The following is a 13,502-nucleotide window of genomic DNA, read 5'->3' as shown; positions in this document are numbered from 1 at the left end:
TTAAGCTAACTAAACTTTTTTTGTATCATTCTCATGGAAAGTTAAACTTTGAAAGTTACTTTTATTAGGAATTTGTCTACTTTACTGTACAAAAAATATACTGTCAAAACGTACTAATTTGGATCACTGATTTTTGGCAATGCACAGGTCAACACTAGAGAGGAGCGGTTCCATATCAGTTCAGCCGGACTTTACATTGATATCAGTTCGGCACCTTGACCTGAACCTGAATGGAAGACACTAATTGGGCAGCTCAGGCCACTGCCCACATGCAGCCAGTCATACACCGATCACTTCCGGGAGCGGGGCTTTTCCATTTTTTTGTTTGTTGCACACTACATCTGTTACCCCCAGTGCAAGCCGTTCACACACTGCAAGCAGCCCGCACATGGCTGAGCACAGCGGAGTTCATACATACAGCATCCGAACGCTGTTTTTATTTTGTTTTGTTTTTAACGCTAAACCTCAGGTTCGCTCATCTCTAGTCAGCACCTGTGTCTCACTACGACCTTATTCAGAAGCTACACGTACATGCTGCTCTGTGTTTTTCATGGATACAACACATATCCATTATAGTCTATGAGGAAATTAAATGTCCGTAATTTTCCACCAGCATGGATGAAACATACAAGTCTATGGGTTCGTGAAAAACACAGAGCACATCCATTTGCTGTCCATGATTAACATTGTAATAGATAGAAGTTCTGCCAGTTACCGCACAAGGGGGCGCAGAGGCCGGCCACCCCGACGGCACAAGGGGGCGCAGAGGCCGGCCACCCCGACGGCACAAGGGGGCGCAGAGGCCGGCCACCCCGACGGCACAAGGGGGCGCAGAGGCCGGCCACCCCGACGGCACAAGGGGGCGCAGAGGCCGGCCACCCCGACGGCACAAGGGGGCGCAGAGGCCGGCCACCCCGACGGCACAAGGGGGCGCAGAGGCCGGCCACCCCGACGGCACAAGGGGGCGCAGAGGCCGGCCACCCCGACGGCACAAGGGGGCGCAGAGGCCGGCCACCCCGACGGCACAAGGGGGCGCAGAGGCCGGCCACCCCGACGGCACAAGGGGGCGCAGAGGCCGGCCACCCCGACGGCACAAGGGGGCGCAGAGGCCGGCCACCCCGACGGCACAAGGGGGCGCAGAGGCCGGCCACCCCGACGGCACAAGGGCGCAGAGGACGGCCACCCCGACGGCACAAGGGCGCAGAGGACGGGCGCAGAGGACGGCCACCCCGACGGCACAAGGGCGCAGAGGAAAGATTCGGATGAAATACAAAATGTGAAAAACAGGGACAAACAGAATGAAATCTTATGTAACAAAAAAAATGTTGGCTTTTCTATAGGAAAAAAAAATGACTATTAAGCATATGTTTTTCTGAACCACTAGGGTTAAAATTTGTTGCAGGAGACTGATTGTTCTGATAAGCATAACAGGAGGACACAGGTGCTGAACCTTTCACTGCCATCATCTGTACTCTAAAATTAATATTTTCTGATATCAATGAAGCTGAAGGAAGGCTAATGGAGGACTAGGGAAAAGCAGAGATTTGGCAGCCACTTACATGTAATTTTTTTTCTTTTCTTATAGAGTGAATAAAAAAAAAAAAAAAAAGTATCGCTACTTCTTAATGAAGAAAAAAAAAAAAAAAAGGCATAGAATGTAGCTACCCCATACCAGTCCGCAAAAATCGAGTGACAAAAAAAAAAAAAAGAAAAAAAAAAAGAGAAAAATTAAAATATACACACACACTCTAAAGGCATGTTCACATGGCAGTGTTTTGGTCAGTTTTTGTATAGTTTTAGTATCAGTATTTGTAAGCCAAACACAAGAGTGGAAGAGTCAAAGGAAAAGTATAAGGCCAGAGTCACACTTGCGAGAGATTCGCGCGAGTCTTTCATCGCATCACCCGGCACAGCCACACAGTCTCTTGACAGGAGCGGGTCGGCTGCAAGCCGTGCCGGGTGATGCGATGAGAGACTCGCACCAGTCTCTCGCAAGTGTGACTCTGGCCTAATAGAAACTCAAGCACCACTTCTGTATTTCTCACCCACTCCTGGTTTTGCTTACGAATACTGGTGTAAAATACTCACCAAACAACGAACATTACCACATGGCCAAATTGTATGGAATACGAAAGCCACTGCATGGTATCCATCACAGACTTCTATTAAACAGATATGTCAAGAAAAACTATTGGAAGCCTCATGACGTATGTCACGAATGCCTAAAGGTGATATACATCACTATAATAAGGTCAGGCATTTTACAGACAACCCAAGATAGTCAATATCAGAAATCACGGTATAGCAGATGTATAACTTGGGCCCCTTTGGGGTATGTGCGCACGTCTGCGTTCTATTCTGCAGTGTTTATGTCACTGCATGTGCATTTCAAAACGTAGCCGAAAAGCTGCGTTTTGAAAGCATTGTGCATACGGAATTCATGCATTCTGGATGGTTGCTCTGCCATAGACCGTGGGAAAAGCATCCGGAACGCACAAAAGTAGTGACATGTTGCGTTTTAGAACGCAGCGTTTTGGCAAAACATTTCAGCAGCCGAAACGCTGCGTTCTAAAATGAAACGTACGGATGGAATTTGCACATTCATAGATTGTGCTGGGGACGCAGGACGCATGCTTTTACGCTGCGGTGCAGAACGCAGCGTAAAAGCATGAAAAAAAGCACATGTGCGCACACAGCCTTACTGGTGTACAACCTAAAGCCAAAAATAGTGTTACCCAAGTCTAGATTCAGTTAAAGTGTTATCACCCTCTTATTAAATGGGTACAATTTGCAAAGTGCCTGTAAAAACAAATTAGTTTGCATATTTACTTACATCTTATAAAAAACTCCTCTCCGTTCTTAAGAGCAGTGATTTTAATTCTAGTGTGTACTGCTTGCTGCCTAAGTTACCAGCCACCTCAGCAATTATTACAGGTGGACAGTTTCCTAGGAAAGGTGCGTGTGTTTGTAAGTTATTCACTATCTGGCTTGCAAGTGCTATATAGGCCCACTGTGCAACCATACCACCGTCCTCAACTGTCAATCTTCAGGAATGTACCCCCCCCTCCCGGGAAGCTGGAGGCCAACAAGTGGTGCACTCCTGAAGAACAATCATGGGATAGCCCCTTTATCTCCAAGATGAGGTCGTCTCACCGAAAACCCCATGTGTAAACTATCATAGGAGCTTCACATCACTCGTATGTGCCAATAGACATCTCCATCTATTCTAGACATTCCCCTACTCTCAAGGTCACAGTGCATCAGTCAAAGGCAAGGCTTTCATGCTAGGTACTATTTAGAAATGCCAGATCCTACATTTACACATGACTTTTTATTCACTTCTGAATTTAGTTAAAGGGAACCTGCCAAGTCCAATATGCACCCAGAACCACAAGCAGTCCTGGGTGCATACTGCTAATCCCTGCATCAGCTAGCATAAAGGGATTTTGAGAAAACGTATTTCTAAAGATCTTTTAGCATATGCTAATGAGCACAGGGACTAGTCCCCTGGGTGTTGTTTCCCTTGCCAGTTGGCTCCATTAGCATGTTAGTACGCCACTGTGGGTCCCTGTGGGCATGCTAACATGCTAATGAATGTGCAGCGTCACAGGATGATCTCACTCACCTCTCTGCTGACATCGCATCCGATTATGGATTTCGTCTCAAGGGCATGATCCCGGTGATTCGGTCATGTGTACTATGAAGCTGAGTGTACGCGTCCTGGCTTTAAACTGAAGTAGTGCGCATGACCTGAAGTCTGGGATCATGCGCACTGAGCTTAAGGCTGTGTGCCCACGGGGACAGTGTCCTGCGGTTATATCCGCAGGACATTCCACAGGTGCTCCCAGAAATCCGCAGCACAACTTGTGTCTGTTTCCATGCTGCGGATGTATTGCGGAATGTCCTGCGGATATGGTGTGGACATTCTGCATTTAGGATACAGTACCATGGCTTCGGCACTGGCCCTCAATGCAGCGCAAGTGCTGCAGTGATCGGGGCGTTCATATTACTTAGCTCCATCATGCAGCACCTCGCTTTCCGGCGGCCGGGTCACTGTCAGCGTCTGGTGCACTGTGCTGGATAAGGTGGGCGGGCCTGCACTAGCTCCGGCTGTCACATGACCGGAGCTCTTGCAGGCCCCGCCCACCTCTTCCTTCCTGTACCTGGATCCACCGCACTCCTGTGCACCGGACGGAGAAAGTGACATTGTTGTCTTCTATCAAGGCAGGTAAGTATATGGGACCCTGCGGAGAAGTCCGCAGGAATAATTCTCATGCTGCTGATTTTTCCGCAGGGAAATCCGCATTATTTCCGCTGCGGAAAAAAACGCAGCGTAGGCACAGCAGTTCCCAAATGCCACAGAAATGGCTGGGGAGTAGCTGTGCTGCAGATTGCTGAAAAATCCGCAGAAAATTCTGCGCTTTTTCCGCAGCGTGGGCACATAGCCTAAATCCAGTGTCAGGCAGCGATGGCAGCGGAGAGGTGAGCAAGATCATCCTTTGACGCTGTACATTCATTACCATGCTAGCACGCCAACAGGGGTGTATTAACTTGCTAATAGAGGAGACTAGCAAGGGAAGCAACGCTCAGGGGACTAGTCCCCTCGCTCATTAGCATATGGTAAAAGATCTTTAGAAATTCTTTTTCTATAGATCCCTTTATCTATGCTAGTGTATACAGGGACTGTTAGGCAGGTATTAGCAATATGCACCCAGGACTGCTCGTGATTCTGGCTGCATATTGCACCTGACAGGTTCCCTTTAAAAAAAACAATGTTGATCAACTGCTAAGTCTGAATGAGGGATTGTTCTAAGGGACCCTGTAATGAACAACTCCTAACCATTCTCAATATTTGTGAGTGGGCAGTTAAAGAGGTATTCCTACTCAGGGCATATCCACAGAATAGGTCATATGTTTAGGCCTACATCCCCAGAACCTGTCCAACGTGGTAAGACGGCAGCCACCACATCCAGGCAGAGCATAAAAGGTGAAGTGGCTGTGCCTCTCCTCACCACTTCCTTGGGGGTTACAGAATTAGGTGAAAATTGTATGAGAGTCAGGGGACCCTGGATTCACCGTATCGAAGACCGAAAACCCTTTCATTGAAAACATTCTTATTTATATCCAAAAACTGAGCATTATGTTGACCTATAGCTGCACACAACTTAAGTGTGATTGGATGCACTTCAATTCCACTTGCAATGCTTTATTGCGGGGGGAAGAATTTTTGGAAAATAGACCAATTATGTGAAACCTTGCTCTTAAAATTCCCTGCGATGAAGCAGTGGCATATTAAACAAGGGACCTTATAAAATGCCCACAAAACCTGTTAAAGATCTGGGCAGACAGCTCCGGTGGTACATAGTCCCACTCTCGGCCACAACAGTGGTCTGAGGCTGCTGGCTAGGAAAGAACCACAGTTAACCCGTCATCTCTACTTTGGATTATCTGGCCTGGCGCAACGTCACATGCCCAACGACATTGTGAAAGGCAGGCTAATAAAGCTGCGGCCTCCGGTGGCACTCCAGTAGACATAGACCACTTTCATAGCCTATAGAATGGGATGTGCGAATTGATTTGCACGGACTAGGTGGCTCTTAGGTGAGCAGCCCCTAGTTTGATGCACCTAGCATGGCCTTAGCACTCCCATCAAGGACTGCATAGACTTAGGCTATGTGCGCACGTTGCGTAAATTCATGCAGTTACGCTGCGCTTTGCAGCGCAGCTGCATGCGTCCTGCGTCCCCTGCACAGTCTATGGAGATTGTGCAGGGGCCGTGCGCACGTGGCGTCTCAGAGCGCAGCGCTTCGGCTACTGCCGAAGCGCTGCGCAAAAAGAAGTGACATTGACATGTCACTTCTTTCCTGCGCTTTGCCGGCAGCTCCTGCTCTGTCTATGGCAGGAGCTGCAGGCAGAGCGCATGGAATCGGCGCTCACTACGGACATTTCTGCAGCGATCTAAAGCGCACATGTGCTCTTCAGATCGCTGCAGAAATATCTGCAGGGCTAGTACGCAACGTGCGCACATAGCCTTACATTAAAGACTGGCTTCCAATGCTCACAAGGATGAAAGGAAGAATTAAAGTCATGTGACTCAGGAGAGGAGTAAACTGGTGCTGGAAACCAGGGATCAAGTATTTTAATGCTACATACATACATACATACTTAAAAAGGTTTAGGTTGTGCAGGATTCCTTGTATAAATGTTAGTTCATGTCCATAGGTCTAATGATTGCTCAAACACCTGCACATCTAGAGCGGAGGAGATACAAACACCACGGTGGGATCACACAAGCTCCTGCATACTACTGACAGGTAAAGGGCAGCAGCTTACAGCTTCTGTGTGGCTAGTCCTTATAGACCACTCTTAGAAGCACCATATCCACACACTGAATATTCGGGTGCAGTGAAGGCTTCATGGCTGTAAATAGATTAGATCCACCTGACGTGATGGTCCTGGGCTCACACTGCACGGAGGAGGCCGGGGTCCCAGCTAAGGGAGGCCTCCACACTGCACGGAGGAGGCCGGGGTCCCAGCTAAGGGAGGCCTCCACACTGCACGGAGGAGGCCGGGGTCCCAGCTAAGGGAGGCCTCCACACTGCACGGAGGAGGCCGGGGTCCCAGCTAAGGGAGGCCTCCACACTGCACGGAGGAGGCCGGGGTCCCAGCTAAGGGAGGCCTCCACACTGCACGGAGGAGGCCGGGGTCCCAGCTAAGGGAGGCCTCCACACTGCACGGAGGAGGCCGGGGTCCCAGCTAAGGGAGGCCTCCACACTGCACGGAGGAGGCCGGGGTCCCAGCTAAGGGAGGCCTCCACACTGCACGGAGGAGGCCGGGGTCCCAGATAAGGGAGGCCTCCACACTGCACGGAGGAGGCCGGGGTCCCAGCTAAGGGAGGCCTCCACACTGCACGGAGGAGGCCGGGGTCCCAGATAAGGGAGGCCTCCACACTGCACGGAGGAGGCCGGGGTCCCAGATAAGGGAGGCCTCCACACTGCACGGAGGAGGCCGGGGTCCCAGATAAGGGAGGCCTCCACACTGCACGGAGGAGGCCGGGGTCCCAGATAAGGGAGGCCTCCACACTGCACGGAGGAGGCCGGGGTCCCAGATAAGGGAGGCCTCCACACTGCACGGAGGAGGCCGGGGTCCCAGAGGAGGCAGCCTTCCACACTGTACAGAGGAGGCCAGGGTCCCAGAGGAGGCAGGCCTCCAGACTGTACAGAGGAGGCCGGGGTCCCAGAGGAGGCAGGCCTCCAGACTGTACAGAGGAGGCCGGGGTCCCAGAGGAGGCAGGCCTCCACACTGTACAGAGGAGGCCGGGGTCCCAGAGGAGGCAGGCCTCCACACTGTACAGAGGAGGCCGGGGTCCCAGAGGAGGCAGGCCTCCAGACTGTACAGAGGAGGCCGGGGTCCCAGAGGAGGCAGGCCTCCACACTGTACAGAGGAGGCCGGGGTCCCAGAGGAGGCAGGCCTCCACACTGTACAGAGGAGGCCGGGGTCCCAGAGGAGGCAGGCCTCCACACTGTACAGAGGAGGCCGGGGTCCCAGAGGAGGCAGGCCTCCACACTGTACAGAGGAGGCCGGGGTCCCAGAGGAGGCAGGCCTCCACACTGTACAGAGGAGGCCGGGGTCCCAGAGGAGGCAGGCCTCCACACTGTACAGAGGAGGCCGGGGTCCCAGAGGAGGCAGGCCTCCACACTGTACAGAGGAGGCCGGGGTCCCAGAGGAGGCAGGCCTCCACACTGTACAGAGGAGGCCGGGGTCCCAGAGGAGGCAGGCCTCCACACTGTACAGAGGAGGCCGGGGTCCCAGAGGAGGCAGGCCTCCACACTGTACAGAGGAGGCCGGGGTCCCAGAGGAGGCAGGCCTCCACACTGTACAGAGGAGGCCGGGGTCCCAGAGGAGGCAGGCCTCCACACTGTACAGAGGAGGCCGGGGTCCCAGAGGAGGCAGGCCTCCACACTGTACAGAGGAGGCCGGGGTCCCAGAGGAGGCAGGCCTCCACACTGTACAGAGGAGGCCGGGGTCCCAGAGGAGGCAGGCCTCCACACTGTACAGAGGAGGCCGGGGTCCCAGAGGAGGCAGGCCTCCACACTGTACAGAGGAGGCCGGGGTCCCAGAGGAGGCAGGCCTCCACACTGTACAGAGGAGGCCGGGGTCCCAGAGGAGGCAGGCCTCCACACTGTACAGAGGAGGCCGGGGTCCCAGAGGAGGCAGGCCTCCACACTGTACAGAGGAGGCCGGGGTCCCAGAGGAGGCAGGCCTCCACACTGTACAGAGGAGGCCGGGGTCCCAGAGGAGGCAGGCCTCCACACTGTACAGAGGAGGCCGGGGTCCCAGAGGAGGCAGGCCTCCACACTGTACAGAGGAGGCCAGGGTCCCAGAGGAGGCAGGCCTCCACACTGTACAGCGGAGGCCAGGGTCCCAGAGGAGGCAGGCCTCCACACTGTACAGCGGAGGCCAGGGTCCCAGAGGAGGCAGGCCTCCACACTGTACAGAGGAGGCCAGGGTCCCAGAGGAGGCAGGCCTCCACACTGTACAGAGGAGGCCAGGGTCCCAGAGGAGGCAGGCCTCCACACTGTACAGAGGAGGCCAGGGTCCCAGAGGAGGCAGGCCTCCACACTGTACAGAGGCCAGGGTCCCAGAGGAGGCAGGCCTCCACACTGTACAGAGGAGGCCAGGGTCCCAGAGGAGGCAGGCCTCCACACTGTACAGAGGAGGCCAGGGTCCCAGAGGAGGCAGGCCTCCACACTGTACAGAGGAGGCCAGGGTCCCAGAGGAGGCAGGCCTCCACACTGTACAGAGGAGGCCAGGGTCCCAGAGGAGGCAGGCCTCCACACTGTACAGAGGAGGCCAGGGTCCCAGAGGAGGCAGGCCTCCACACTGTACAGAGGAGGCCAGGGTCCCAGAGGAGGCAGGCCTCCACACTGTACAGAGGAGGCCAGGGTCCCAGAGGAGGCAGGCCTCCACACTGTACAGAGGAGGCCAGGGTCCCAGAGGAGGCAGGCCTCCACACTGTACAGAGGAGGCCAGGGTCCCAGAGGAGGCAGGCCTCCACACTGTACAGAGGAGGCCAGGGTCCCAGAGGAGGCAGGCCTCCACACTGTACAGAGGAGGCCAGGGTCCCAGAGGAGGCAGGCCTCCACACTGTACAGAGGAGGCCGGGGTCCCAGGCCTCCACAATGCACAGAGGATCTTTGCCCTCTTCCTGTAGTCATTCATTCGTCAGGCAGCCACATTGCACAACGCCTGTCAGTGGCACTCCCTTCTGGCCATCCACCTGCCCCATATCTCCCGTCACTCGTATCCACCTAGAGCCTCTTCCGCCTGTGACATCAGCAGGGAAGGGGTTACAGGCCTGCAGCCATGGCACTGAATGAAGCGAGGAGTCAAGGTTATGGGGGCACCTCCAGCACGCCTCTCAGGACTGCTCTCCCCATCATGTACGCCGGGCAGAGGTGACACCGGCAGGGTGACAGGAGGAGGGCACGGATGCCCGGGCGGTGTGGGCACACTGACAGGGGGCGGGTAACAGTGAATACAGACTCCCGCCCTGGATGTCAGGCCCCGGGGGCGGCGGGCTGCGCTCCGGTACCTGCAGGTGCTCCTGGAAGCGGATGGGTAGTATCTGAGCCATGGCGGTTACGAGCTGTGCTGCTTCTCTCCGGGATGTCACCTCCCGCCTCTCGCAGGCTGCCTCGCTCTCTCAGGGGCTGGGAATACTAGACGGATGTCCTCGGTGCGCCGCCTGTCTCCGAGCGCGTCCTCCGGCTGGTCCTCACTGACTATAGGGCAGGAGCCGCAATGGCGGAAACGGGGGAGCTGCCTCTGCAATCCGGAACGACAGCTTCACCCTCACTCTGCGCCCCGCCCCCTCTCCGCGCAGGAATACTACCTATAGCTACCACGGCCGTACGTTCAACGCCCGGCGGAGGGATATCACTGTGCTTCTCTGATTAGTGAGCTAATAAGGGCTCCTTTACCAGGTGCGAGAAGAAGCTGCCTGGCTTCAGTATGTGTTTATGAGCTGCTCCATACTGGGGCCTGGGGGGAAAACACTCCGTGAATATTTATTTGAATCATCCGGGATTATTTTCTCCCTTCATTCTGCCACATCATGCGACTGGGTGACGTGACGTCATTTCCGGAAAATTTGTACCTTGGCCTTGAGTTCGTGGTCACATGATGCTGCTGTAGCTGGTGCTGAGACTGTGAGTCCGAGTGCCTCTGTCAGTCACCTGCGAGGCAGGGTGCTGGGTGCCCACCATGACCGACTGGGGCACTGTGCCAGCATGGTCAGTAGTGCTGTCTATGTGCCTAACCAGAGTCCAGCTCTCGTCACTGATAAACCCAGCAGGAGTATTGTCATGGAAGCTGCAAGGATATGAGGACTATAGCAGCACGCCTTCCCCTTCTCCAGGAGGTCTTGTAACCTTGACTAAGGTCATTATGGCAGGCAGCAGGCCAAATAAATAAGACCAAGATCACAGTTATCCAAGGTGAAAGGATCTGACATGTTTTGTTGAATAGGGAGATTTTTTTTTTATTCATTGTGCAGTAACCAAAATCAGATCTGCAATAAAGGGAATCTGTCAGCAGTTTGTCACCTGATCTGAGAGCAGCATGATGCAGGGGCAGAGATCCTGATTCCAGAGATGTGTCAATTACTGGGCTTCAGGCTGTATCAGCAGGTGGTTATCACTGGAGGACTAGTAAACTTGCCATATACTCTTCCATATTCATGAGCTTTGTATAACCCGCCCACCACTGATTGGCAGCCTTCTGCCTATGCACAGTGTACACTGACAGCTGTCAGTGAGGTGGTTAGGGTTATAAAGGGCTCAGCTTTCAGAAAACTGGCATATTTGTGGAAATGATTTAATCAAAACTGCAGAAGGCAGCTTTGAAAGTAAAGCATCGCTGGCATAAGGGTTTTTGTCACTTCATCGTGCTGCTCCCAGATAAGGTAGCAAAAACCTGGTGACATTAGATTTAAGGAGAACCTGTCACCAGATTTGGGGCCTATAAGCTGTGGCCAGCATCAATGGGCTCTTATATACAGCATTCTAACATGCTGTGTATAAGAGTCCAGGCTGCTGTGTAGAACATAAAAATCACTTTATAATACACACCTAAACGGCATGGGGCAGATGGGTGTCTCTGTTCTCTGGGTGCGGCACCTCCTCTTTTGGCCATCTTTGTCCTCCCACTGAAGCCGGGGTGAATGATGCGTACTATGTCATGGACACAGGCAGGTCTTGAGGTCCCGCTCATGCGAACTACAATACTTTGATCTGCCCTACTCAGGGCAAATCAAAGTATGCCTGCGCAGGACCTCAATGCCCGCCTGTGTCCATGACATAGTACGCTTCATTAACCCTGGCTTCAGAAGGAGGGCAAAGATGGCCAAAAGAGGAGGTGCCGCACCTGGAGAACTGAGACACCCACCTGACCAGTCTGCACCGCAGCGACCGTTTAGGTGAGTATTATAAAGTGATTTTTACATTCTACACATCGGCCTGGGCTCTTATCTACAACATTCTAGAATACTGCATATAAGAGCCCGGTGGTGGTGGCCACAGCTTATAATCACCAAATCTGGTGACAGGTTCCCTTTAAAAAGATAGTGTAGGAATATTAAATTATCACCTATGCCCTATGCACATGATAGATCAGTGTGCGTCTGACCACAGAGACCAGTGGATGAGCATGTACACTGTCTCTCCATTCTTTGTCTATGCCAATGCAGGATTATTGGATTTGGTATCGTAGTCTTACATAACATGCTACACAGAATTGGATTTTAAAAACTACTTAAAAAAAAGTTATATAGGGTTCATTTAGGCTTCTGCTACTATCATACATAGCAGATTTGTTGCAGAACTTTAAGGCCTCATTCAATCGTCAGTTCTTTCCTGTACATGACAAAAAAAAAAAATCATTCGACCTTCATCAGCGTCTCCTCAGTGTTTACCGTCAGAGCTTCAACACTTTTCCTTGTATGGAAAAAAAAAACCCTGATGAAAGGTTCTCAAGCTTCTCCTAGAAAACAGTAAGTAAAAGTCAGCACTAGAATGCCATTAGTGTGCTGGCCGGGGTTTTCATATACCCATAAACTTACATCCAGCTTTACACGTTGCAATTTCGCATATGATATCGTATGCGATTTGCAACGCCCCCATCGTATGAGCACGTTCAATTTGTTGAATGTGCCGCACAAACGATTAACCCCCCGTCACACGTACTTACCTTCCATACGACCTCGATGTGGGCGGCGAACATCCACTTCCTGGAGTGGGAGGGACGTTCGGCGTCACAGCGACGTCACGCGGCAGCCGGCCAATAGAAGCGGAGGGGCGGAGCTAAGCGGGATGTAAACATACCGCCCACCTTCTTCCTTCCGCATTGTGGGCCGGGAGCCGCAGGTAAGATCTGTTCATCGTTCCCGGGGTGTCACACACTGCGATGTGCGCTACCCCGGGTACAATGAACAATCTGACGTTCACTTCATGAGGAATGAACGATGTGCGTGTGATGAACGTTTTACCGTTCAATCGCAATCGCACGTAGCTGTTACACACTGCAATATAACTTACAATGCCGGATGTGCGTCACTTACGACGTGACCCTGCCGACACATTGTAAGATATATTGCAGCGTGTAAAGCGGGCTATACATCATTGAATTTGATCCATGAGTTGAATAAAAAATGGACATTTGTTATTGTACCACTTTATATATTTTTTTATTTGTTATTTATTCTGCAGCATAAGAAGTGTGATTGACATGTCCAAGCAGAATAATAAATAATCGGAGACCATGTAGCGGATTGGTAGCTGTAGACCCACTGTAAGAGAATGGTCAAAAAAGTTGAGATCATTTTCTTGAACAAGTAACAATAAGAAGATCAGATGATAACAACATAGAATGATCCTACAGATACAGTTGGAAGAACAACTCTAAAGTAAAGGAGCACTGGCTATACTACCTGGATGAGAACAACACCTACGACCAAATAGCGTTCATAGCCAAAAAAGTAGTACCTAGTACCTGGATGAGGCAGAAAGAAAAGGCTATCACTGGCTGCTCCCAGATTCCTGAGAAGGCAGGTGGTCAAAAACCCTTAAATGACTGCTAAAGACCTGCAGAAAAGTTTGGTGGCAGTAGGCACTGAAGTTTCAAATAGCATATTAAAGAAGCACACCCATCAAAGTTTTTACCCAATATATTGCAGTAATAATATCATTTGGCACTATGTACTTAATACTCATTTTGCCCTTCTACCCAGTTAATTTTTCTGTTTTCCATTAGGTCTATGACATCACCTGATTGAAAACAGACTAGCTAAAACCTTCTAAGGATCTGTACGCACTGGCAAAATGTGTTTCTTAAGCAAAATCCTCACCCTCTGGCAGAATTCCGCACCTGCGGCAAAAAAACGCACCGAAAATCCACAGGTGATTTTACATCAGTTTGGTGCCGATTTTCCGCGATTTTGTCCC

The 13,502-nt window shown here is 52.1% G+C and overlaps 1 protein-coding gene across 4 annotated transcripts in view; it reads right to left on the bottom strand.

Annotated features, from left to right (window-relative positions):
- CLTC (clathrin heavy chain) overlaps positions 1-9,890 on the bottom strand; it is a 105,960-nt gene extending 96,070 nt beyond the window's left edge. For 3 of the 4 annotated variants that reach the window (XM_075336226.1, XM_075336227.1, XM_075336228.1), the window contains exon 1: positions 9,596-9,889. In XM_075336226.1, the coding sequence (XP_075192341.1) occupies positions 9,596-9,637 (42 nt within the window). In that variant the 5' untranslated portion in view covers positions 9,638-9,889. Of the gene's footprint in view, positions 1-9,595 lie in introns of all 4 variants that reach the window. The other variant, XM_075336225.1, reaches the window with a different exon arrangement.
- Between the last annotated feature and the right edge of the window lie 3,612 nt (positions 9,891-13,502).

The sequence above is a fragment of the Anomaloglossus baeobatrachus genome, chromosome 2 (genome assembly GCF_048569485.1).
Source record: "Anomaloglossus baeobatrachus isolate aAnoBae1 chromosome 2, aAnoBae1.hap1, whole genome shotgun sequence".
Classification (NCBI taxonomy): Eukaryota; Metazoa; Chordata; class Amphibia; order Anura; family Aromobatidae; genus Anomaloglossus; species Anomaloglossus baeobatrachus.
Note: the sequence above shows the minus strand (reverse complement) of the source record. Positions and strands in the feature narration are given on the sequence as shown.